Source organism: Diabrotica undecimpunctata, chromosome 8 (genome assembly GCF_040954645.1).
Source record: "Diabrotica undecimpunctata isolate CICGRU chromosome 8, icDiaUnde3, whole genome shotgun sequence".
Classification (NCBI taxonomy): Eukaryota; Metazoa; Arthropoda; class Insecta; order Coleoptera; family Chrysomelidae; genus Diabrotica; species Diabrotica undecimpunctata.
Window position 1 is genome coordinate 56,274,124 of NC_092810.1, and position 26,585 is coordinate 56,300,708.

Sequence of the window (26,585 nt, forward strand, 5' to 3'; positions counted from 1 at the left end):
TGATGCAGATATTGCCTTGACTGCCTTTTTAGATATAGAAAGCGCATGTTATAATGCACTACCAAATTCTCTTTAGAATTCAGCATCATCAAAAGAGATTTATTCTAACAAACCTACAAGAAGAGAAGATTTTAGCCAAAACAGCTAGCGAGGATTGCTTTTTCTTTAGCTGTGGTCACTACAGGTGGAATAAATGATCTTGTTCTTTGATGCACGGGGGCTAGAAGTGCAGGGATATGCGGATATTTTAGTAATTATAGTAAGAGAAAAATATGGTAATGTCCTATCCATAACACTCTAAAGTAAAACTGACAATCCTAGTAAAACAGTAGTAGCCAGTTTCACAAGAAGACGAAACTTTAGAAAACAAGGAAACTGCCAAAAAGGTGAATGACGTAAAATACGTAGGAGTGAGAGTAAGTAAGCAGCTTATATGAAACTTCCATCTGGAAAAAACATCCAACAAAGCTACTCTTTTTCTTTGGACATGTCGAAGGAGATGTAGGAATTTATAGGGTATGAAACCCGAACATATGTACTGGCTATATATGACTGAAGGCAGATATATGATTAGATATAACAAAAGAGAACCTCTGGGAACATTTCCAAAACTAAATTAGACGTTTTTACTAATAAGAGAAAGCTTACTAGACTAAGTGAGCCGAAATTATTTAAGAAGCAACTAGAAACAACCAATGAGATCAAGCATCTAGGGGTAACCCTTCTTCTTTTTCAAGTGCCCTGTCCGTTGCGAACGTTGGCTATTAACATGGCAATTCTGATCTTGTTTGAGGCGCTTCTGAATAGTTCGACCGATGTGAGCCCGAACCACTTCCTCAGATTTTGGAGCCACGAGTGTCTTCTCCTGCCTGGCCCTCGCTTACTGTATATTTTTCCCTGGACAATCAATTGCAGTAGACGGTACTTATCGTTTCTCAATATGTGGCCTAGATATTCAAGCTTTCTTTGTTTAATTGTATTCACGATTTCTTTCTCCTTTCAGATTCTTTGGATTACCTCTATGTTGGTGACATGTTCGGTCCAGGATATACGAAGAATGCGTCGGTACACCCACATTTCGAATGCTTCTAGTTTTTTCGTGAACGTCTCCGTCAGCGTCCAGGCCTCCACACCATACAGTAAGATCGGAAAAATGTAGCATTTAACTAGACGTAGTTTTAGGGGAAGAGACAAATCCCTGCTTATAAGGAGCTTTTTCATATTGCTAAATGCTGCTCTAGCTCGTTCTATTCTCGCCTTAATTTCTGTGGCCTGTTCCCATTTTGCATTTACGTTGGTGCCAAGGTACACATAAGATTCTACATGGTCAATTAGTATGTTACTTATCCGTAACTGTCGAGCAGGCTGTTGCTTCCTGCTTATCAGCATCCCTGGGTATCCCAACATTCCAAATTCAATATGATCACTCATATTAATAGTACAACCAATGGGGTTAGGCGAATCTTTTAAAGCTGCAGACAAGTTGTAGGTAAAATATGGAGATTTAAACCAAAAGTAATCTGTTGGTAATACACATTAGTGATACGACCCACAGTTACTTATGGTTCAGTACTTTGGAAGAAATAGACATCTTTGCAATTTTGTGCGATCTCTCGTACTACCTTACAAGATACATGCTTCTACAATAGAAGCTTTTAATTGTAAAGGAATGGCATCTTTAGAGCCTATCACAGGTCTTCCTTTATTTGGGGTTAAATATTTCGACCGTAGCCTTTATGACCATGACCATCTTGGGATTTAAAGAAAGCAATATTTAAAGGCCCAATTATGTATTAAATAGCCACACAAATACTACTGGGACTATACTTGAGGAATCCATCTTTATAATAAATCTATCCCTTTGGTGCGGCCCTGTGTTCCAGTTTCTAAACTTCGCAACTTTCCGAGAAGAAAGTCGGTACTAACCATAAAGTTTAAAATTTTTGGTGGCAAGCAAATTAAAAAAAATTTAATAAAAAGAAAAACCTAAACTGATATGGCTGAAATTTTAATAATTTACTGTTTTTGCCAAGACTATGTATACCAAATTTTATTATAATAAAATAATTTATAATAAGTTTTGGAGTATCCATGACACTTATTATATAAAAAAGCAAAATAATTTTTTAATGTAAAACTATAAACATAATTACCGATAATGTAATTTTATTATTTTATTTACCTTGCCATCTTTTGTAAAATACTTTCTGCTTTTTCATAACTTCCTTGTGCCAGTAGCCATCTTGGACTTTCTGGTAAAAGTGGCCAGGAAAAGAATAACACTAAAAAGGGCAGTGTCGTTGCAAGAGCCATTACTCTCCATTGTCTTATGGCCCATACGATTATTGCTAACGATATTAAAGACAACGAATAAGCAATATTAATAAGGATGGTTACCAATGTTCTATCGCTGGGTCCGACCAATTCTATAGCTTAGGAGAAAAAAACTTAAATTTAAATTATATGTCACTAATATATAATAAGAAATAATTTATAGGTCCACAAGAGACTTTAAGCAAGAAAAAAAATTATCAAAATTAAAGTTTACTGTTAAAGTCTCTTGTTAACAATAAAAATGTTATAATATAAAGTGTGAAGACCAGTGTTTTTTTCCAATACTAAAGTCAACCACTTGATTATATTATATAAAATAAATATGTATAGACGGTTACGTTTGGATTCAATTCGAGTCCCTTACCCTTCTCTTACACGTGTTTCTGGGTATACCCGTCATCAAAGAGGCTTGTAAGAAGACTGGAACTAAATCAGAACGTACCGACTAGTATGGAAATTATAGCAAAATAATTACCAGAGTATGCTATGCAGAGAATGTTGATAGCGATTAAAGTAAACTATAGATCCAAGTTTAAGTAAGCCATTCAGAGCAGTGCTAGGAATATTTATTTTCCACTATACATCAACAATTTAGTCATATAAATCACCATCATTTATACGTGAAAAGGGTATAAAAATGGTGGCGCTATTCCGTTTTTGTTAGGTAACAGTGTATCACCCTTGAAAATAAACAGCAAAAAAGGTTGTAGACCTTTATCAACCAAGGAGAAAGACACTATATTAAAGAAAAATACCTCTTTTTATCAAATAAAGATGGATAGTCACAGAATTATTAATCTTACCGCAGAAACTGCAGATCTGAAATTTTTGCCAATGTGAATCTATCATACTAGTATATGAGAAATGAGTCAATACTCAGAATCTTAAGTAGTTTTTAATTTTTTATTAATGGTTAATGGTAAATTCTGGGCTATCGGTATTAAGGCTTACAATAGATGCCCCATCATCAGGCCCTATTACGTTATAGGCGAGCGGTTTACCCCTCAAAAGACGCTTAGAAACAGAATATACTGACTAAAAGTCTTTTTGCATTTCTAATGCACCAAACGTTTTTTATTCGATTCTATATATTTTTCCAAGATGAAATGTATTTTTTTTAATTTTTACAAGTGGGCCGGCAATTGTTATTAACAAATAACTAATACAAAAAAGCAATTTCACCGAATTGCTTCGGAATCAATTTTTTAGGTGTATCTCATCAAAATAAACACTTTTTCTCTCTTGATAATTTTTCGAAAAATGCTTCCTTTTCGAGTTATTTGTATTTTTTTGTTGAAAAAATGCCTTAATTAGTGATTTGTGGGATTTTTTTTCTAAAAAACTACTAAACGAATTGCAATTCTACAAACAGTTATATAATCTTTAAACCGTCGAGTACAAGTTAGAATATTTTGACAAGGATAATTTTTTAGCAAAAGCTAAAATAATATATATAGGATAATTTAGCTATATCTTGCTAAAAACGTGGACCCAAATATTTCGAATATGCCTTTCGAGCAGTCTACCGCTAAGTGTGTACAGCGGTTGCGGCGATACAGGCGTGCGGCACGTAGAAATATTTGTTTAAATTTAAAAAATTAATTCAATACAAATATTACGTACAATTTAATAAAAAAAAGATATTTCTAATTATTTTTATATAGACATATTATTATAATTAAAACAATTAAAATTAATTTTTTACAAAGCTATAATAATGTAATTTTTCTTGTAATATACGTGGTGACTATATTATTAAATGTTTTATTACAGTGAAATACATTAAGCAATATATAATTAATTTTCATTGAAAAATATAATAAAATTAAAATACAATATTAATTATACATCGTTTTCATTGTCAATAATTTAAAAATTTTTGTCAACAGCAACAGAATTTCCATCTAATAAGCTGATTTCATTGTCTTCAATAGAGTCGTCTTTAACATTTTTACAATTCTCTGGTGTACATGCACATACTGCGCAGCATTCTAAATTATAGGAAATACAATTACAATTTTTCGTAGAACATTTTCCGGTACATGAGCAGAAATACTTTTGTAACATATCTAAACTAGTTTCGCCTTCAAAATAATTAAAATCGAAACAATTATTTTCCATTGTCCAACCATGGGTTAATGGTTCAAGAGATGAAATAATATTGTTTTTTGCTTGAATCCATTCATTTATTTGCCACTTTGCTCTTAAGTAATGTTGTAATAATGCTGGTTTCGAAGGTGGTAATTTTTCATTAGATGCATTTTTTTTAGCGCCTACAGCATCTCAACCGCTTTACACGCTTAGCGGGATACTCTCGAAAGGCATATTCGAAATATTTGGGTCCACGTTTTTAGCAAGATAGAAACCATGTATCCTTGTCAAAATATTCTAACTTGTACTCGACCGTTTAAAGATTATAAAGCTATTTGTAAAATTGCAATTCATTTAGTAGTTTTTTAGAAAAAAATCCCAAAAATCACTAATTACGGCATTTTTTTAACAAAAAAATGCAAATAACTCGAAAAGGAAGCATTTTTCGAAATATTATCAGGAGAGAAAAAGTATTTATTTTGATGAGAAACACCTAAAAAAACTTATTCCAAAACAATTCGGTGAAATTGCTTTTTTGTATAAGTTATTTGTTAATAACAATTGCCGGCCCACTTGTAAAAATTTAAAAAAAGTACATTTCATCTTGGAAAAATATATAGAATCGAATAAAAAAGGTTTGGTGCATTAGAAATGCAAAAAGAATTTTAGTCGGTTGATGCTCTGCTTATAGGGGTAAACCGCTCGTCTATTAGTCTATATTTAGTAAAAACTACAAGATATCAGATACAGTAAAGCACTAATAACTAAGTTAACCTTGCAAACTTCCATCCCCCTTAAGGAATCCATTCACTCAATCTCAATCTAGGTCTAGGAGTCTTTGTATCTTCTATTGCATATTATGTATTATTATATGCAATGATATGTTTTTCATCACTTTCTTTAATTTTTTAGTAACTGTTCTAGTTGTGTTTGTCAATATATGGTTTGATAGTTGTAAAAATAAAAATTTTAAATTTAGGCACGTCACATACATGGGAGCACAAACAAAATTTATTAAAACTAAAATCTATCACCCATTTTCTTTCTGTTTCCCAAACCATATCCTCTTGTACATTCTTCTACTTTTTTTCCCCAACGTTAAAACTTTGCGCTAAAATCTCCCATTATAATTGTAACATCTTGAGTATGAATGGATTTTAAAAAAATTATCTATGTCGTCGTACAAGATTATTTCATTATCGGTCTCTGGGTTGTCCGCAGTTGCAGCATAAACTTGTAGGTATATTGTTTATTTTGGGTTTACTGAGTTTAATTGTTTGAATATTATTCTCTTTCAGTATGGGGTAAAATTTACTACCGCTTTATCAATGTTTTTGTTTAGTATGTGTTTTCCCCACACCATATCCATGTGAACAGTCTTGACTTGCCTAATAATATATTGTTTTATTGTTAATTTTCACCTTTCCTAAATCGGGCCATTGGACGTCACTGATTACTAATATATCTATATTTAGTCTTTTCATTTCTTTATTTGCATTACCTATGCACTTTTCAACCTTGATGTAGACTTTTTCTTTTGCATGTTTTGATTGTTTTGATTGCATGATTTTTGTTTTGCACGATCTGGGGGCCTTGAAGTATTGAGATTTTTCTGTTCTGCCGGATCTTCGAGTTTCATATTCAGTAAAGTGTTTGGTCATGTTTTTGTTAGTCATATTGATTAACTAGGGATGCCTTTAATGTATTAATCCCCGTTGCCATATGTCTCTCCACGCCGTTGACAATTTCTGGTTCGTCCGCCTTTAGAAACGATTCTCTATTTCTAGGGCAAGAAGGTGCCCTTTGACTTATCGACTCTTCCAGCCGCAAGGGTCCTTTTCTGTTTCTTAACAGCTTTGTATTATCTCCACCTATAATTATAAGATGTAAATAACATCACAACCATTAAAGTTATTTATTGCTTTACCTGGGTTTTTAATCATAATGTGGGTACAATCTAATGTGCCGAGTACATTTGGGAACCTAGCTATCTCAAAAAATTTTAGTTAAGTGGATGTCATTTCTTCATCTGTAGAAGAAAATTTAATGTATATTTCTTTTAACCTCCCTAATGCAGTTGTTAACCCTTCACTGGCCCGGTACTGTAGCAGTAGCGTAACATTGTCCGACATTGTCTGCGAAACTACTGTTTTCAAGAAAGCAAAACAACACTCAAAAATAATTTTTTTATTAAGGAAAAATATTACAAATATACCCTGATATATTTACATAAAAGTGAACGTATTAGATTTGGGCATTATATTATTTAGGTTAAGAAAAAAATATTAAAATAAAACTGATATCCATACAAATATTTGTGAAAAAGTACACAAGTAAGGAATTTTTTGTACTCGTTACTGCTACCAAATCCATCTGAGTCTTTTCCGTTGTAGATATAAGCATTATACAAATAACCATTACGTGCATCCGTAAGACACTGTATTTTGAATCCGTATTTAGCCGGTTTGTTAGGAATGTACATTTTAAACCGGCATATACCTCGAAAACTTACAAGCATTTCATCAATTGTGGCAGATTGACCAAGTCCGTATACACTTTGACATAGTTTTTTAAAGTAATTAAAAAAAAAATATATAAAAAAAACTACGAAAAAAATGTATTCTTAGAATAAATGTGCAAACTGCACACTAAATAAAAAACTAGGTAAAGTAAAAATCGATCAAAAATGTTTGTTTCCAGCATCAGTCAAACTTTACCAATTTTATATGCAATTTTTACATAGTGGTTCTGTACATCCCAAACAAACAGGCTTTTTGCAACGCAAGCACAGGTATTTTGTCATCCTGCGATTTCTACTCGGACACAAACTGCAAATCTTGCGTTTTTCTAAAATAAGTACATCCGTCTGATTGTCCTGTTGTTCTTCTTGAACTCCAAGTATCTGTCTAATTGTAAGACGTAATTGACGTGGAATGTTCGTCATTGTCATTCGTCTTTTCATTTGATCTTGCACTAACTGCATAACCAACCCCAAAGCAAAAACACTTTTTTCTTTTATTACTGGATTGTTTTTGTAACACTGATGTAGAATATACGAATTTGCTAGAAAAATGTCCAATATACGAAAAAAAAAAAAATTATTAAGGGCCATCTTCGGGTTCGACGGGTTAAGGTGCTTTTGAAGCATTTCTCATCTAGGGAATCTACACCTCCCTGATTCTCATCATAATAAGAAATTAATTGTTAACCCTTCAGGTCTGTTTCTGTTGGGCAAAAAAGATGGAGGTATTTCAGCCTAATTTTTTTTCAGTGTGTCCACATAAGTAAAGTTTTTCGTTCGTAAAATATCCACTAATTGAATAGAAGAGTACCAATTATCAGCTGTGATATTTCGGTTGCTACCAAAGAGCGGTTCAGCTAAGCACAACGCAGCTTGTGTAGGCTTTAGGAATTTTTTGTACTCGTTACTGATACCAAATCCATCTGAGTCTTTTCCGTTGTAGATATAAGCATTATACAAATAACCATTACGTGCATCCGTAAGACACTGTATTTTGAATCCGTATTTAGCCGGTTTGTTAGGAATGTACATTTTAAACCGGCATATACCTCGAAAACTTACAAGCATTTCATCAATTGTGGCAGATTGACCAAGTCCGTATACACTTTGACAATTTTCTATAAAAGCATTGGATATAAATGAAATAGCTGCAGTTGGATCATCTTTTTTGCGTTCCTCCCTGTCTTGCTTTGAAGATTTCCCAAGGAGTCCCAAAATGGCTATTAACTCAATAACATCCATTTCTCTAAGGTGATAGATAGAACTAGCAGAATATTTCTCACGCCTTGATCGTAATTTTGTGTTTGTATTTTGCTCAATATGTTGTAGAATGTTATCACTAAACAACATGTTCCAAACAGATAAGGGTATCGCAGCCTCGCCGAACATTTTTGCCTTTATTTTTAGAATTGGCAATTTTATGACAATGTTGTGTTTACGTGTTCTAGATGAGGGGATAACTTCTGACGTACACTCCCTGTGTCGATTTTTATCATAAATATAGGTTTTGTCACTATCACTTAGTGCTAATTCATCACAATCTGCAAGCTCGTCTGAATCAGAAAATTCCGAACATGTATCGTGTTCAGATTCAATGTTATGGTCTTCCGAAATATCGTCTACATCACTGTCACTATCACATTCCTCATTGTACCACTTTAAAAGAGTTGTCTCATAATCGCACTCGTTTTTATGGCTTGACCATAATTTCTAAAAATGCACGACACACAAAAAAGTCACACCAACAGTCCGGCGTCGTCTGAGGAACTACTCTCGACCTAATTGTTGGGATAACTTTTAAGGAACTGAGAGAAACTTGAGAAACATACACCCACTTGTTAAGCTACAATAGTTTAAGGCTTAGTTAGAAGGACTTGCCTGTGGGCGGTGCCAATTTCCAATAAAATATAATTAAAAATATGGAATCATCTGTCAGACGACGCCGACCCATTTCAGGGTTAAACCCTGCAACTAGTATTGGCACTTACACATTCAAAATCTCCTAATTCTAATAGAAAGCTTTCAGTTGCATAAAATCGCAACGTTTGCAATAGCTGATTTATGGGCGATAAAGAATTGTTTCTGGAAAAGAAATTAAATGTAATATAATAACATTTTGTAAGTAAACTTGGACATACTTGTCTGTAATAAACTATAAATTATTTTCTAATTATTCCAACACATATAAAACCGTTGGTTTAGACATTCAAAACCTTCGAAAAAAATCCACATCGTCCAAAGTTTCAAAATAATTTGGTCGATTATTGTATTGGTCTTCTTTCTGTTTCTTCTTGAGAAACAGATGACAAATCGCACCGATCTATATTTTGATAAACTGTAGTGCTTCCATATTATGAACAGTACCAAAGAAACACTTATTAATATAAAATAATCAAAAACAGCTAACTATAGAATAACAACACACAAATTAAGGTAAAACCTTCACAAGTATATCCGTCAAAACATAACCTCAATTTTTACTATAATACCTAAAATGTTTACCTAACGTATCTTACCATTAGGTAATGCTTAAGCGGTTTAGACAATTCTTATCGTATGGTGAAATCCGTTTTAGAGTTAGGAAGTACCTAAGCCCACTTAGGTAATTCTTAAATATTTAGATATTGTTGGTGAAATCGGGCATTAGCCTCATTGGTTTTCTTGGTCGTGCACATATTCCTGGTATATTTCTTATTTACTTAAGTAAAAGTGGTTTTAGTTAAATTGGCTGAAACTATACAGAGAAGTAGCTATAGTCATGCCGATTAAAAGTTTATTAGTGACCCAAGACTCAGCAATTAATTGCTTCTGAGTTAGAGAGCTTCCAAATGCCGGTGTTTGGTCCATTTTTTCGAAATAATGAATTTGTAAACATCGTACCTGTATATTCTACTGGGATATCCACGTGGATATCCTATCCAGGACTTACGACTTTGTTTTTGATAGGGAAATATTAAGAAATGTTAATTTGATACCATTTTAGTGTTTACTGAGATTCAAATGCCATATATTAACGGCACGTATACGTCACGTTTCCAAATTAATGATTTTTAAAAACGAACTAATGAAGCAACGATGGATTTCTAAGTCTTACGGCATTAAGAAAGCTACCTCTCTGCAAAGTTTTAGCCAATTTAACTTAACGAAAATGAATCAAAAACAAACACTTTAAAGCTCTGTAACTAGAAGCAATTGATTTATGAGTCTTAGTGCATTGAAAAAGCTACCTCTATGCAAAGTTTCAGCAATTTAACTTAAACCACTTTTAGGTAGGAAAAGTGCCGAGTTCCTTTAAATTTCTTTGTAAATTAATTTGCTAACATTAATACAGTATTTGCGATAATAACCTAAAAGTTTGATACGCTCTAGTATTTTTGAGAAAAAAAAAAGAATACTAAAAATTCAACCATTTGTTTTAGAAATGATTTAATTAAAATTAAAAATTGACTTTATATAAACTACGTACAAAGTTTAATAAAAGCTTTACTTAGTTTTGATATTAACAAAGACTTACCTAAAACGTAGGGCGTACCTAAAATTGCCGGAACGGTAAAACCGACTCCAATTCTAAAGATTACCCACATCACGTAATTATTGGCAAAAGCAGTGGCTACACCAAAAATGCATCCTATCAATAAGTATATATAGTAAGCCGGTTTCCTTCCAAAACCATCTTGCACATATCCAAAAATATAGTTTCCAATTAAGCCACTGGTGCCGAATAAAACAAGGGCCAATGTGACTAGAAAGTCTTTCTCGCAAATAAGATTCCACTAAAACAGAGCAAAGAAAAAAAATGTTTACAATTTTCGTAAAATTTAATAATTATTTTAATATATTCGCTTAACTCAACCTTCTTAAACTATAGTAAATTTTTACACAAAGTAAATTTTCTTCACTGTGACTGATTTCCTGGTATCCAGTCTAGTCTGCCATGTGTCTAGTGGTATCAGTTGTGTTTCAGACTCAGGAAAGTGCATCCTAAAAAGTTATTTTAGGGTCTCTTCATCATTCTGATTATATTTCCCTGACTCTCTTTAAAGCAAGGGATTACTTAAATGAGCGTCCTTTGAGAGAACTTTATGAAGCCTTGCAATTTGTGCAGTCTGTTCTATCTCCTCGCAATACTTCGCTTTACAATTTGCATACCGAGAAGAAACGTGGGTACTAATAAAATCGGATGATCGCTACTGGTAATATTTATAAAAAAAAGTCCATCCGACATATACACATATGTCCAAAAGTTTGGAATATTGGAATATTTCATCTTTTTATTGATTTTTATATATAAACTCTTCTGTATAGTTAAACATCATTTTGTTTCCATTCTCAACAATACTAAATAAATACTAAATTTTAAAACCAGATAAACGATATGCAAAAAAATTATTTATTCTCTTGGAGTGAAAAACTTGGAGTGAAAAATTAGTACAGAAAAAAAAATAATTTTTAATAAAACTAATAATAAGTATTTCCTCCATTGGCCTGTATGCATGCCTGTAGTCGATTTAGCATGCTGTCGATTAACTGGTCAAGCTGGGCTTGCGGAATTCTCTCCCATTCTTCACGAGCAGCATCTTTTAGTTCTCGAAGTGTAATGGGAATTGTTTCGCTTCCCAATGCGTGTTTTGAGAATGTCCCAAGCATGTTCAATAACGTTTATGTCGGAGGAATTCGAGGGCCACTGTAGTGCAGATATTCCTTCTTCTTTCAGAAAATTTTGTACTGCTGCTGTTCGATGAGGAGGTGCGTTGTCATGCAAAAACACAAATTCATCACCTACTGCCCCTCGGAATAGACGTACCACAGGATTTAAAACTACCTCGATGTACACAGAACTAGTGACTATTCTCTCCAGAACCAGCAGTGGCGTCCGTGTACCACTCATAATACCACCCCAAACCATAATACTGCCACCTTCAAATGGGACACGCGGTTGGACTGTTTCTAGTCCGGCTTGTCGTCCTGGGGCCCTCCAAACCAGTGTTCTTCGCGAATCACATATTAAACCAATTTTTCACTCATCAGAGAACATCACGTTATTCCAGTTAGGACCATGATGCACCATTTCTCTAGCCCATAGCAACCTTACCATTTTGTGTTGGTAAGTTACTTTAGGAACACGTATCGGTCTTCTACGATACAAATTTACCGCATTTAGTCTGCTTATTATTGTTTGCCGAAAAATATTCAGTCCTTGAAGCCTAGAAATTTCTCTAAATATACCACTTGTAGATTCCAGACGATTTCTACGAGCTATCCATGTTATTTGCTGGTTTTGTGTTGCCGTTGTACATCGACTTCTGCAACTTCTTGGACGATCCATGATGTCATTTGTATGTTGGATTTTTTTAAATTTTTGATACAGCACTCTGAGTAACATCAATAATATTCGCGATATAACTTTGACTAAAGCCCTGTTGTAAGAAAGCAATTATTCTAGATCTGTCAAAATGAGATATCACGTTTCTAGGCATTTGTAAACGGCTCAATTCAACTTTAAGCAAACACTGAAATAATGTTTAAATACGCTAATCAGTTGAATGTGATCAAAATCATACAAAAAGGATTCAAATTTTTTATCATTTTCATTTAAAAACGCTCTAGAATGAATATCAACAACAGTTTTAAAACCACCATAGGCGTAGATATATTATTTGTACGTATTCCAAACTTTTGGACATGTGTGTATATGGTAGAAAGTGCACAAAATGACATTTAAAGACGCAAAAATATTTATAATTGTATCAAACTTAATGAGAGTCTTTTATTGTAAAGCAAATTAAGGACTAGATTGAAAAAGTAAAATGGATTCCTCATTTAGGGTGCATAAAATCTTCCGCTTTATTCAATAAAACATGTTGGTTGAAGTGATCTAAATGACGACCCAGAATGAGGATATATAGACTAAGTACAGGTAGATCGACAAATATTCGAAACTAGTAAGTGAAGAGCAAAATCGACCAATATGCATGAATGAAGGACCAAGTGAACAGGCCAAAATTCAAAAGTGTTACGAAGGCTATGTTAATAATTACACAAATTATTCTTCTTATTGTAGTGCCTATCCATTGCCATCTGGTGGGACTACACCAGAATGTTCTCGAACATAGTATATATATGAACTTTAGTATATATATGTAACGATGTTATGAGTTTAGTTTTAGTTGTTCAGATACTACCGAACTGTAAAGTTATAAATAAATATATTTATATAAATTCGAACCGCTCGTTTTATTTAATCACGTTACACTATTATACGATATAAATAACTTGATTTAATAATCGTTTTGAATATATTTCAGTATCACTTTTCTCAAATAATTAAATCTTTTTATTAAACAAAATATATTTAATATTTAATTTTAAAATCGTTATACTTTCACATGTCATAGGTCAGATAAAACATTTAATGATTATAATTAGAAATGATACAACTTAAGTGTTTTAACAATATTGTTAAATTTATTTATTTTGTATAAATAATTGACAACAATGACAGTTTCGATTACGAATAAAAATAAACTTCAAAGGAAGTTAATAATCTCAATTTTGGTGTAAATAATTTAATATTTTGCTAAATTTATATATCGTTTATCATCATTCAGCCTTCTGTGTCCAAGTTTAACATAGGCCCTTCCTAATTTCTTCCAGTTCTGTCGGTCTGTACTTCATACTAGTCTTCTGACGTCATCTTTCCATCGTGTAGGTGGTGTACTTCTGCTTCTTCTCTGTGCTTGTGGTCACCATACTAAAATTTTTTGAGTCAACCGCCAGTTATTTATTCTGGCCACATGGTCCGCCCAGTTCCACTTTAGCCATGCTCTGCAATCTAAGATATTTTCCCTCTTCTTATTTTCTCGTTTCCAATAGGGATGGCGGTTTTTGACAAAACACCGGTTTTCGGTTATACCGTTTTTTTTGCTTACGGTTTAACCTGGCGGTTATAACCTGCCAAAAAAACCGGTTTTTCTAAAAACCGGTTTTCGGTTTTTTTAATCCAATAGGTTACAAGTTTGCACTTTCAGTTTGCTTCTGTATTTATAAATTAAAATAAAATTTGAATTATGGTTTTGTTTGGAATAATTACTTGAGAATAATAATTATGATTGGGATCCAAAAAAATACAAAAAAATAACCGGTTTTTACTTTAAAAATAAAAAACCGGTTATAACCGGGACAAAAAAACAACCGATAAAACCGGTTATTGCGAAGTAAAAAAACCGGTTTTCGGTTAAAACCGGTAGGTTTTTCCCATCCCTAGTTTCCAACCCTGTTTTTTAGAGCCAGTCCAAGTAACGACTGTTCCATTATTTTTTGGACCACTCTAAGTTTTGTTGTTGTAGCCTGGAAACTAGGGAAAATGTTTTGGCGTTGTAAGTGATGACTGGAAGCATCACACTGGTCGATCTTTTTTGTTTACAATTAATTTGGCATATTCCTCTTGAAGATATCTTATAGAGTTCCATATGCAGCTCATGTTCTAATAATTTTTCAGCCATTTGGTCATCTGCGGAAAATTGTATTTCGTGACCTTGGTATTTATATTTATGAACTAATGTTATTTCGTTGCAGCCGACTTTTGGATTTTCGCTTGTTACCAGATTTGTCATGTGTTGTGTCTTTCCAAAATTTATGTTCAAACCGACTTCCTTACAGGCAGCATCTAAATCAGTAAGCATAGTTCCAATCTGTTTAAAGGATTTTTGTTTTCAGAACTATGTCGTCTGCCAATCGTATGTGGGTGTAAAAGCATTTAGCCGTCGACATTGATTCCTCTGGCGTCCCATTCCAATTGATTGAAAGCATATTTCAACACTGCTGTGAAGAGTTCGGAAGATAACGTGTCTACTTATTCAATTCCTCTTTTGATTTTTATATATTTTGAATTTTTGTATAGTCTTAGGGTCATTGCGTTGCATTATTTTAAATGTTTGCGATCAGTTTAAAGTAGCGATAATCTATACCACCGTTCTTGCGAAAGTTTGTCGTTGTCCAAAATTTCTTTTATCAGGTTAAAGTAGTCATTAGTGTAAAAGTTTTTCCCAAAACCAGCCTGTTCCCTAGGTTGATAAAAATCTAATTTGGCTTTCAGTCTATTCTTGTGAATAAATTATAAAGATGGTTTAACAGGCCTAATTATATATATATATATATATATATATATATATATATTATATATATATATATATATATATATATATATATATATATATATATTATATATACATATATATATATATATATATATATATATATATATATATATATATATATAGTTTTAAGTTTCTTGAAACGTTATTTTACATAGAAATCAACGTTTCGGCAGGAAACCCTTGCCTTTGTCAAGATTCAAAACTTAAACTTAAAACTTAACAAAAAACGGGACATATATATATATATATATATATATATATATATATATATATATATATATACATGTTCTTTATTTTAAGATAACACTTTTGATAATCTTACCTCAGATACAACAGAGTTTGTAATTTCGTCTTTGTATTTCCAACCATCTTCGCATGGTATATTTTGAGTATGGTTCTTAATATAACAATTTTCCAAATTATCTGTGTACTGGCTAAAATGAAACGAATTTTAGGTAACGTTATTATATAAATTCTTTAAATACATATCTTAGGATTTATTTAGTGATACCTAAGAATAAAACGATAACTAGGCTATATTAATTAATTAGTTGAAACCATATGGAAAACAGATTACGACCAAATAAAAAGCGTATAAAAGCAAAAATGCTAGATTTGGATATTATATTTTTTTTAGTCAAATACAGGTTGTTCCAACAGATATTAAGTTTACTCACTATTGGCATCATATTCACGTAGATTCTTAAAATAGTATATCACAATTATCAGACGTTGACATTCACCGTTGCGAAGGCTTCTTGATTTTCTGACACATGGGATAATTGTTATGTATTTTATATTTGAGTCCATTTGCAAATGTTTTTTTAACCAAGAAACCTGTTTTCTTCTATTTGGCCTTTAAGGATCAGTTGTAGTATTTTATGTCGATTTCTCCTCACTATAATGTCCCAGATTATTTATTATACATTTTCCGGCGTTCGAAAGTCTTAACCCTTAACTGGTCCGTTACTGTAGCAGTAGCGTAACTGGTCCGGCGTAGTCTGCGAAACTACTGTTTTCAAGAAAGCAAAACAACACTCAAAAATAATTTTTTTATTAAGAAAAAATGTTACAAACATACTGATATATTTATATAAAAGTGAACGTATTAGATTTGGGCATTATTTGGGTTATGAAAAAAATATTAAAATAAAACATCCATACAAATATTTGTGAAAATGTGCATAGTTTTGTAAAGTAATTAAAAAAAAATATATAAAAAACACTATGAAAAAAAAATGTATTCCTAGGATAAATGTTCAAACTGCACACTAAACAAAAAACTAGGTAAAATAAAAATCGATCAAAAATGTTTGTTTCCAGCATCAGTCAAACTTTACCAATTTTATATGCAATTTTTGCATAGTGGTTTTGTAAATCCCAAACAAACAAACAGGCTTTTTGCAATGCAAGCGCAGGTATTTTGCCATCCTACGATTTTTACCAGGACACAAACTGCAAATCTTGCGTTTTTCTAAAATATGAACATCCGTCTGATTGTCCTCTTGTTCTTCTTGAACTCCAAGTATCTGGCTAATTGTAAGACGTAATTGACGCGGAATGTTGGTCATTGTCATTCGTCTTTTCATGTGATCTTGCACTAACTGCATAACCAACTCCAAAGCAAAAACACTTTTTTCTTTTATTACTGGATTGTTTTTGTAACGCTGATGTAGAATATATGAATTTGCTATAGAAATGTCCAATATGCGGAAAAAAATTGTTAAGGGCCATCTTCAGGTTCGACGGCTTGAGGTGCTTTTGGAGCATTTCTCATCTAGGGAATCTACACCTCCCTTATTCTCATTATAATAAGAAATAATTTCTGGTTTTTCAGTAGAGGGATCATTATAACGTCTACTATGCATTGAAGATATAAGTACTGTAGCCTTTCCCACTTTTTCTACATGAGAAATTAAGGTACATTCTTCCCTAAATCCATAAATTGTTGACCCTTCAGGTCTGTTTCTGTTGGGCAGAAAAGATGAAGGTATTTCAGCCTTATTTTTTTTCAGTGTGCCCATATAAGTCAAGTTTTTAGTTCGTAAAATATCCACTAATTGAATAGAAGAGTACCAATTATCAGCTGTGATGTTTCGGTTGCTACCAAAGAGCGGTTCAGCTAAGCGCAACACAGCTTGTGTAGGCTTTAGGAATTTTTTGTACTCGTCACTGATACCAAATCCATCTTTTCCGCTGTAGATATAAGCATTATACAAATAACCATTGCGTGCATCCGTAAGATATTGTATTTTGAGTCCGTATTTAGCCGGTTTGTTAGGCATGTACATTTTAAACTGGCATTTACCACGAAAACTTACAAGCATTTTATCAATTGTGGCAGATTGACGAAGTCCGTATACACTTTGACAATTTTCTATGAAAGTATTGCATATAAATGAAATAGCTGCAATTGGATTATCTTTTTTGCGTTCCTCCCTGTCTTTAGGATTGTCGAATCGGATAGCAATAAAAGAACAGCAAATCTTTTTTTGCTCATGACTGCTTTGAAAATTTCTCTTCCAGTTCCATCTGTTGCAAATAAACGGTCTATATTTTCGTGACTGGAGTTGAAAATGGCAGTGTAAACAAGGAGTCCCAAAAATGCTCTCAACTCAATAACATACATTTCTCTAAGATGATTGATAGAACTAGCAGAATATTTCTCACGCATTGATCGTAATTTTGTGTTTGTATTATGCTCAATATGTTGTAGAATGCTATCACTAAACAACATATTCCAAACAGACAAGGGTATCGCAGCCTCGCCGAAAATTTTTGCCTTTGTTTTTAGAATTGGCACTTTTATGACAATGTTGTGTTTACGTATTCTAGATAAGGGGATAACTTCTGACATACACTACCTGTGTCGATTTTTACCATAAACATAGGTCACTATCACTTACTGCTAATTCATCACAATCTGCAGACTCGTCAGAATCAGAAAACTCCGAACATGTATCGTGTTTAGATTCAATGTTATGGTCTTCCGAAATATCGCCTACATCACTGTCACTATCACATTCCTCATTGTACCACTTTAAAATAGTTGTCTTATAATCGTCATCGCCAAAACGCACTCGTCTTGATGGACTGCCCATAATTTCTAAAAATGCACGACACACAAAAAAGTCACACCAACAGTCCGGCGTCATCTGAGGAACTACACTAGACCTAATTGTTGTGATAACTTTTTAGGAACTGAGAGAAACTTGTCGCAAATACACCCACTTGTCAAGCTCCAATAGTTTAAGGATTAGATAGAAGGACTTGCCTGTGGACGGTGCCAATTTCCAATAAAATATAATTAAAAATATGGAATCGTCTGTCAGACGACGCCGGACCAGTTAAGGGTTAAGTAATTCTTTATCTTTGTTGATCTTCCTCAGTTCTTCCTCATTAGTTTTTCTTGCTGTCCACACTTCTGCTCCATACAAAAGTAGAGACCAAATATAGCACTTAACCATTCTGGGTCTTAATTCTAAACTGAGATGATTATTGCAAATAAATATCTCCATTTTCATGAAAGTAGTTGGTATTCTTTATTTCTGTCTTTAAATAGTTAAATAGTTTTTAAATATGTGATTTTGTTAACCTTTTTCACTTGGACTTCATTTAATTAAAGATCTGCACCTGGATGTGTGTTACGAGTAAAGACTAAAAATTTGGTTTTGTTTAAGTTTATTTTAATGCCCATTTTCTCTCCTACTTCGTAAATACGATCAAGCAGAATTTGAAGACAAAGTTTTTTATGATAGAATCACTGTATCGTCTGCATACCTAATTACATTAAGTTGTTGATTTTTATTCCGCACGGCTGTCTCTCAAGTGCATTGTTAAATAATTCGTGCGAGTAAACATAGAATAATTGTTGATTCTCTATTTTTAGGTTTGTATAATTTGTTAGCATATAATTTTGTAATTAATAATAAACTCTATTTTTAGACAATCAACTTTATTTCGATGCTCCAAGAAACATTATAAATCAACAATTGTCACGTTTATGCGAGAAATACGTGAGTAATTAGAAAGTTAATTTTTTAAAAATTAGTTCGTTTATTCATTTATTATTAATTGCTATGAAGAGATTAAGATTTGAGTTTGAGGTTATTGCAGCAGAAGATCTAAAATCCACTATAATATTAGTTAAATCAATACAAATGAACAAAAAGAAAAATTTTACATTTTAAATAAAATCGATGGTCAATAAAATATCACACGCAACTCGCCAATCTACCTGAGTCTAAAAGAGTTTCAACAACACTAAAGAAACGTGATCAAACACGAAGTGCATGGTTTAATTTAAATCAAAGCACATTAAACATTTACAAAGATGAGAGCGGAAATATGGCAATAGAAGATTATCTTTTAGAAGAAGTTCAACAATACATATCTCCTCACACTTCTCATGAAGATTTAATCTAGATTTTGGAAAACATCCAAGAAAAGAAAAAAATCAACTGCAAAAAAATCTAAACATAAATAAAATTGGTGAATAATTCATAGTTGATAAATTTAGTGGTAATAATGTGAAAGTAAATCAGTAGCTGTCAACATATGAGAGTGAATGTAACAGATTTATTATCACAAAGGATGTTGAAAAAATTGAAAATACTGCTAAAGACTGGTGTACCTCAATGCTGATAAAAAATAGACTAGATTCAGAATCGACAATTTGGAGAGAAAATTTCTTGGAAACATTTGCAGATAAAGGATAGTCTCCAGTGATATGCTGTAAATTACAAATTTTTAAATGGTTCACTCTTAGATTATGCCTTAAAGAAAGAATGTCTACTACTATAGTTTATTTTTATGAACGAGAGAGTAATTAGCATAATTTTAACTGGTAGCTCCGACCACTCCATGGGCGTGCTCAAGATTAATTGAAAAATTACTTTGAATAATTGTAAAAAATAAATGAATTATTTCAGTGTTATAAAGTGTTATGTGTATGTAAACAAAAATGACCTCTTTTATCACACACTATATTAGAACTGACTGGCCTACATTAAAAAGGGTTTTAAAAAATTCACATTTTTTTTAATTTTTAAAAATTACAAAAGAGAAAAAGAGTTTTTAAAACCGTCTAAGGTATGTTAAATAGATGAATAAAAATATTAATATAAAACTTACAGCTACTTGTTACAAATCCAAATCAGATTCAGAAGATGAACTTTTAGAACCAAGATTTATAATAACTGGCTCGATCATTTTATCAGTAATATTGTCCAGCTTCCACATTTTTTCCTCTTCTTTAATAGTGTGATTTACTGCCTTTTCCCAGTTTTCAGGTTTTACATTATTTACGGCCTCCAAAAACAACTGTTTAACATCATGAATTTTAAAAGTGGTATTTTTTCTTGAAACTTCACTCTTTATCTGTGCCCATACCAGTTCAATCGGGTTTAATTCACAATGATATGGTGGGGATCTAAGTACCGTCATTCCACGATTTTTGGCAATTTCATCAATTTCGTATTTTTTAAATTTTTCTTTATGAAGGGCACACAACGAATAAAGTTCCTTTCTTATAGATCCGGGATGGTACGTAATATTTTTTGAACTCAGCCAATTCTGCAAGTCTTTTTTTAACCACTTGGTTGTGGGCAGTCCTTCTATAAGTCTGGAGTGATAAGTTGCATTATCCATTACTATTACACAGTTCTTAGGAAGAAGATCTATCATTTGTTCGAACCATTCTTGAAAGTTTGACTTGTAACAGTTTCATCCTGCCAAAATTTATTTGGTGTATGACCCTCGTTGATCCATGTTTCATCAAGATAAAATATTTTTCTTTTTTGGTTTCTCATTTCCTTTATGGTTCTTAGAAAATGTCTTCTCCATATGACAATATCGCTTCTTTCTAATAAAATAGACTTTCTGGGATTCTTTTTCCAGCGGAAGCCTATTTCTTTTAAAAGTTTCCATAACGTACTTCGACTCATTTCTGGGTAATCCTTATCATCTCGAACTGAGACAAGAACTTTATCCAATGTTGGAAATTCTTGTCTAAAGAAGAATTCATGCACTTTCCGTCGAAGTCCTTCTTTAAAATGATATTCTATTTAAAATTTTGGTTTCCCTGGAGCATTACGTGGCATTTGAAAACTACCACATTTCTCTTCTTTAATAACTCTGTAAATTGTAGATTTCCCAACACCAAGTGTACTGCTAACTAACTCAACGGTCTCATCAACACTTTCACATAAACGTTTGTCTGTAAATGATTTAAAACAATTAAATATTAATGTTTTTTCATTAACTGTTAGAGGACCAATTTTTCGGCGTTTACACGGCACTTCCAAATTTTCCATAACACTAGTATACACAATAAACTGCATCTTGCATCTGAAGTACCTACTTTTAGTGAACTGTTAAGAATTTTGAATACGCCACTTGGACCTTCCTATATACAAAATGGAAAAACCCACTATCACATTTTCTGTGGAATAAGTTTAGAAGGTAATTATCTAGTCAATTACTGTCGTAGATTCCTGGAATTAAAGAATTAAATGTTTGATTGTTGAAACCCTTACTTCGTGGAATGCACTCATTTCAGATAAAATAAAACGTTTTATTTTATCTAAAGAATTAAACTTTATTTTGCAAATAGGCAAAGAATTAAACTTTATTTTGCAAATAGATAAAATAAAACGTTTTATTTTATCTAAAGAATTAAACTTTATTTTGCAAATAGGTAGGTACTTATTAAACTTTTATTGGTTATATATAACCAATAAAATAAACATCTTATATTTCTTGCAAATTCATTAGTACCTGTTAACCTCCATCACTCCGACACTGGCAACCTTATTTAGGGATTAGTACCCCTCACAACTATTGTATTCTATTCTGCTCCAACCTTTATACCTGGTGGTCATACTCAATTTAAAATTCTTTCCCTATATACTTCTGTAAACTTGTTGACAAATATCTGTTTTTCATTGAGTCACCCATATCAACATTTTAGGGATTTGCATACATAATTTATTGTTTTATTACTCTCTCATACATAAAAATACACTATAGAAACTAACAAAAATATAGATACCATACCTTTAATAAATCTTATTGCAGTAGGAATACCAAAATTTGTAATACAGAAAATAGATAGACAAAATTTAAACAATACACAAGACTTATTTAATGAATAACGAATATACGAAATAATAATGAATGAGAAGTTTATAGATGAGATCTTCTTCTTCACGTGCCATCTCCGCGACGGAGGTTGGTAATCATCATGGCTATTCTGATCTTAGATGAGATAGGTGATGTTAATAAAAGTACAAAACCAGAAACAAAGAAAACTTTTAAAAAAACATGCAAAATGTGTAAAGAAAAACGTAAGAGTAACTGCTATCACCCAGAAAATATATGCTGGCACAAATCATAAAAAAATAAAAAATAATGTCTAGAAATTTAATTTTAGAAGTTGAATTAAACAGAGAAGATCAAAAAAAACTAAATTTTCCACCATTAATCAAAATTGATCTATTGCTTAATAAAAAATTGAAGGTTACAGGAATTTATGATCCTGGATCAAATGTTACAGTAATAAAATCCAAATTATTACAAGTAAAAAATCAAGAAAAAGATGAACAAAGCAGTACATTAAAATCGATTAGTGGTAGGAGAAAAACTAATGGCTTAGTAACATTGAAAGCAAAAATATTAGATGAACAAAATAATATAAATGCATTTATATTAGAAAGTAAAAAATTTGGTAGTGTTCTTATATTGGGATTAGATAGAATAAAAAAATCTAGATTGACCAGTCATGGGAATTTAAACATACAACAATTAGAAGATAATATAAAAGATATCACAAAAATAGAAGAAGATATAGACAAACCAACTAAAGAATATGAAGTAAATTTCAGTGAAGGAATAGATACTCTTCAATTTCTAATTAACAAAGAAATCTTAGAATCAGATCAAAAAGAAATAATAAATGCCCTAGTGAATGAATATCAACAAATATTTGTTAAAAATAAATTTGATCTAGGCAAAGTAAAGAATTATGAATCCTTCATTGAACTACAAACAGAAAAATATTGCTATAAAAGACCATACAGATGTTCAATAGAAGATAGAATGGAGATAGAAAAGCAAATTGCAGAATTATTAAAACATAATTTGATTGAGGAATCATACAGTCCTTTTGCAGCGCCACCTACTCTGGCATTAAAAAGAGATGAAGAAAAAAGAAATCGACTATGTATTGACTTTAAAGACCTAAATAAGATAATAGTTTCTCAATGTCAACCTTTTTCTTTAATAGAAGACTTAATGGTTCAGACTCTGGTAAACTCTGCTTTTTGGTCCATACCTCTAAGAATTCAAGATAGACCAAAAACAGGATTCGTAACTCAAGAAGGTCATTATCAATGGACATGTCTTCCATTTGGCCTAAAGACTTCGCCAGCAATTTTTCAAAGGATTCTAAGAAATATTATAAAGAAATATGATTTATCTAACAACGCAGTAAATTATATTGATATATTGATTTTTTCAAAAACATTTACTGAACATATAACATACATTTGAAAATTGCTGGATGCTATAAAAAAAAGGACTTAGACTGAAATTTACAAAGTGTAGATTTGCATCTAAGTCAGTAAAATATTTTGGTCACTTAATAGAAGATAATACAATTAAACATCTAAACGATAACTTGAAGCGATTTTCCAAAAGTGAATTTCCCACTCCACAAAACAGAAAACATAAGACAAATTTTAAGAAAAGTAAATTTTCATGGTAAATATATCCCAAATCCTACAATAGTGCTTGAACCTCTACATAACTTATTGCGTAAAGATACAAAATTGTATTGGTCCAATGAGTGCCAAATAGCATTTGACAAAATAAAGAAACTCTTATGTTCTAGGCCAATACTTGCAATTTTTAATCCAAAATTACCCATATTTATTTACACTCATGTAAGTATAAATGGTTTAGGAGCTGTTCTAAAACAAACACAATTAAATGGAGATAAAAAGCCTGTAAAGCCTGTAAAGCCTTTTCAAATAAATTAAACCAATATCAATTTTGGTAACATTTATATGGTAACATTTGGTAACAGTATACAATTTTGGCAACAATGGTTGCTTGGAAACTTCTTTAAGGTATACACAAATCATAAACCACTGGAAAAGCTCAATGTTAAAAACAGAACAGATGATGAATTGGAGACATGATTCACTATTTATCCCAATATAATTTTAAAATAGAGTATAAACCAGGAAAAACAAATACTGAAGCAGATTGTCTCAGTAGAAATCCAGTTTTTGAGGACCATGAAAATAATGAGGATATCCTAAAAACGGTAAATTGTATTAGTCTAGAATGTATAAAAAGTGATCAAGTACAAAACCAACGAATAAGAGAAAAAAACTTTATTATTGAAAACGGAATTTACTACAAGGCTGATAAAAGTATAAGAAAAAAGATAGTATTATGTGAACAATACAGTGAACTTGTTTTAAAGAAAAGTACTGCACCAAATGATATTGAAAATATTAAGATAATATGTAAAATCTGTGAAGTTTGCATAAAAAATAAAACGAGATTAAACAAGAAATATGGGTTAATATCACAACTAGGTCCAGCTGAAAAACCGTTTCAAATAATGTCTCTGGATATAGTTGGTGGTTTTAGTGGCCGTAAATCGACAAAGAAATACCTACACCTATTAGCAAATCACTCTACAATATTTGCATTTATCTTCTGTTCAAAAGGTCAAAGTGCTCAAGAACTCTTAAAGCTGATAAAAAAGGTTTCTGCAGAAAACGAAATAGAGAAAATACTTACAGATCAATACAAAATTCAAATGGTTTTAAAAATTATCTTGAACAGAGGAACATTCAACTGATTTTCACAGCACTGGATGCACCATTTTCACATGGTTTAAACGAAAGGTTAAACCAGACCTTAATAAATAAAATACCATGTAAATTAAATGAAGAAAAAAAATGGCTTACTCTGAAATAGCACAAGAATGTACAAATATAACGAGACAAATCACAGTTACCGGATTTTCACCAAATTATCTTTTAAGTGGTGAATCTACTGACTTATTACCACCTGAATTAAAAGAGAAAAGCAAAAAAATAAAAAAATTAGCAGTTTAGTAGCAATTTAAGATCGAAAAATAGCAGCACAGAGATAAACAAGATATCATCAGTACAACAAATCTATATGTGAACTTTAATCAAAGTTCATTTATCCGAGCATATAACCTTATATTATTAAAGAAGAAATAAAAATTAAAAAAAAAACGAATAAATAAAAAAAAAGAAATAACAAAAAAAAAATTTAAAAAAACACACAAAGAGGGCCTAAACCTCCGAGGTGTTGAACCGGGTTTATGCCCTAGCGATGTGTAAAAAAAATTAAAATATATATATATATATATATATATATATATATATATATATATATATATATATATATCTAATTTAATAGTTATTAGTAGTATTAGTATTTAGTATAGCATAAAAACAAACAAAAACGCCCACCAAAATTATGTATTTATGTATTTATGTATTTATGAATTACTATTGTAAATCATTATTATCAAATAGGTTATAAATATAATGAGTATAAGAGATATAATTATAAGAGTAATTTTAGTTCGGCTAATGGATTAAGTCCACAGTCAAAAGAAACCAACAGCACACACACACCTTATATTTATTTAAATCTATATTTGATAAGAAGAGAATACAATATGAATTCAAAGATGGAGATCTAGTTTATGTAACCAATGGTAATAAATTAAATAGAAAAAAGATCGATTGTTTTGTATCACATTACAAAGCTCATTCCTATGTCTATTCATAGTGATATATCATAAAAACGAATAATTTGCACTGCATAGTGAAAGTTATATTTTATGGCGGAAAGATGTAAGCTTTGTGAATGCTTGGTATTACGGAACGCAGCAGCTTGTTTCAAGGTGACGGATACGTACAGAAGGCTGGTTGAATGACTGTGACATTTTTCACTATACCGACGGCTACGTAACGAGTCGTAACCGGTTGGTAAGGATAATGTGAATTAGATGTCCGTCGTTTTCCCCTCGTTGTTTATTTAGGTATTTGTTTGATTTTGATACAGAGTATTTAAAAAAAATTATTTTCGAGGTTATTTTGTCATTTATGCATGTGTTTTTATTGCTTTGTGACAGTTAATGACGGACGTGATAAACAATTAGGACTTTTGTACGAAAGTGATACCTCTTCTTTTTTAAAATACTTTTTGGTTTGATATGTATGGCTTAGTTAAATGTAGTATTTTGTTTAACTGAAGGTGAAATTAAATTTAAAAGATATTTAAACTGAATCCTATTCATTCTAAAATATCCATAATATTTTTCATCGTCATCAATTAATTCTCTGTATAAAGTCCAGTATTCACATTCCTTCTTCCTTTCTCTTAGCATTGGATGTACTTCAAACCTTCTTTTTAACACAGTTTTT

At 31.7% G+C, this 26,585-nt stretch overlaps 1 protein-coding gene across 1 annotated transcript in view; it reads right to left on the reverse strand.

The window, feature by feature from the left end:
- The window catches only part of Balat (Beta-alanine transporter), a 78,407-nt gene that overhangs the window by 33,475 nt on the left and 18,347 nt on the right, over positions 1-26,585 (reverse strand). Inside the window, exons 3-5 of the mRNA XM_072541500.1 lie at positions 15,425-15,536; positions 10,461-10,719; positions 2,183-2,432 (exon numbers count right to left, since the gene is read on the reverse strand). Coding sequence (XP_072397601.1) covers positions 2,183-2,432; positions 10,461-10,719; positions 15,425-15,536 — 621 coding nt within the window. The remainder of the gene's footprint in view (positions 1-2,182; positions 2,433-10,460; positions 10,720-15,424; positions 15,537-26,585) is intronic.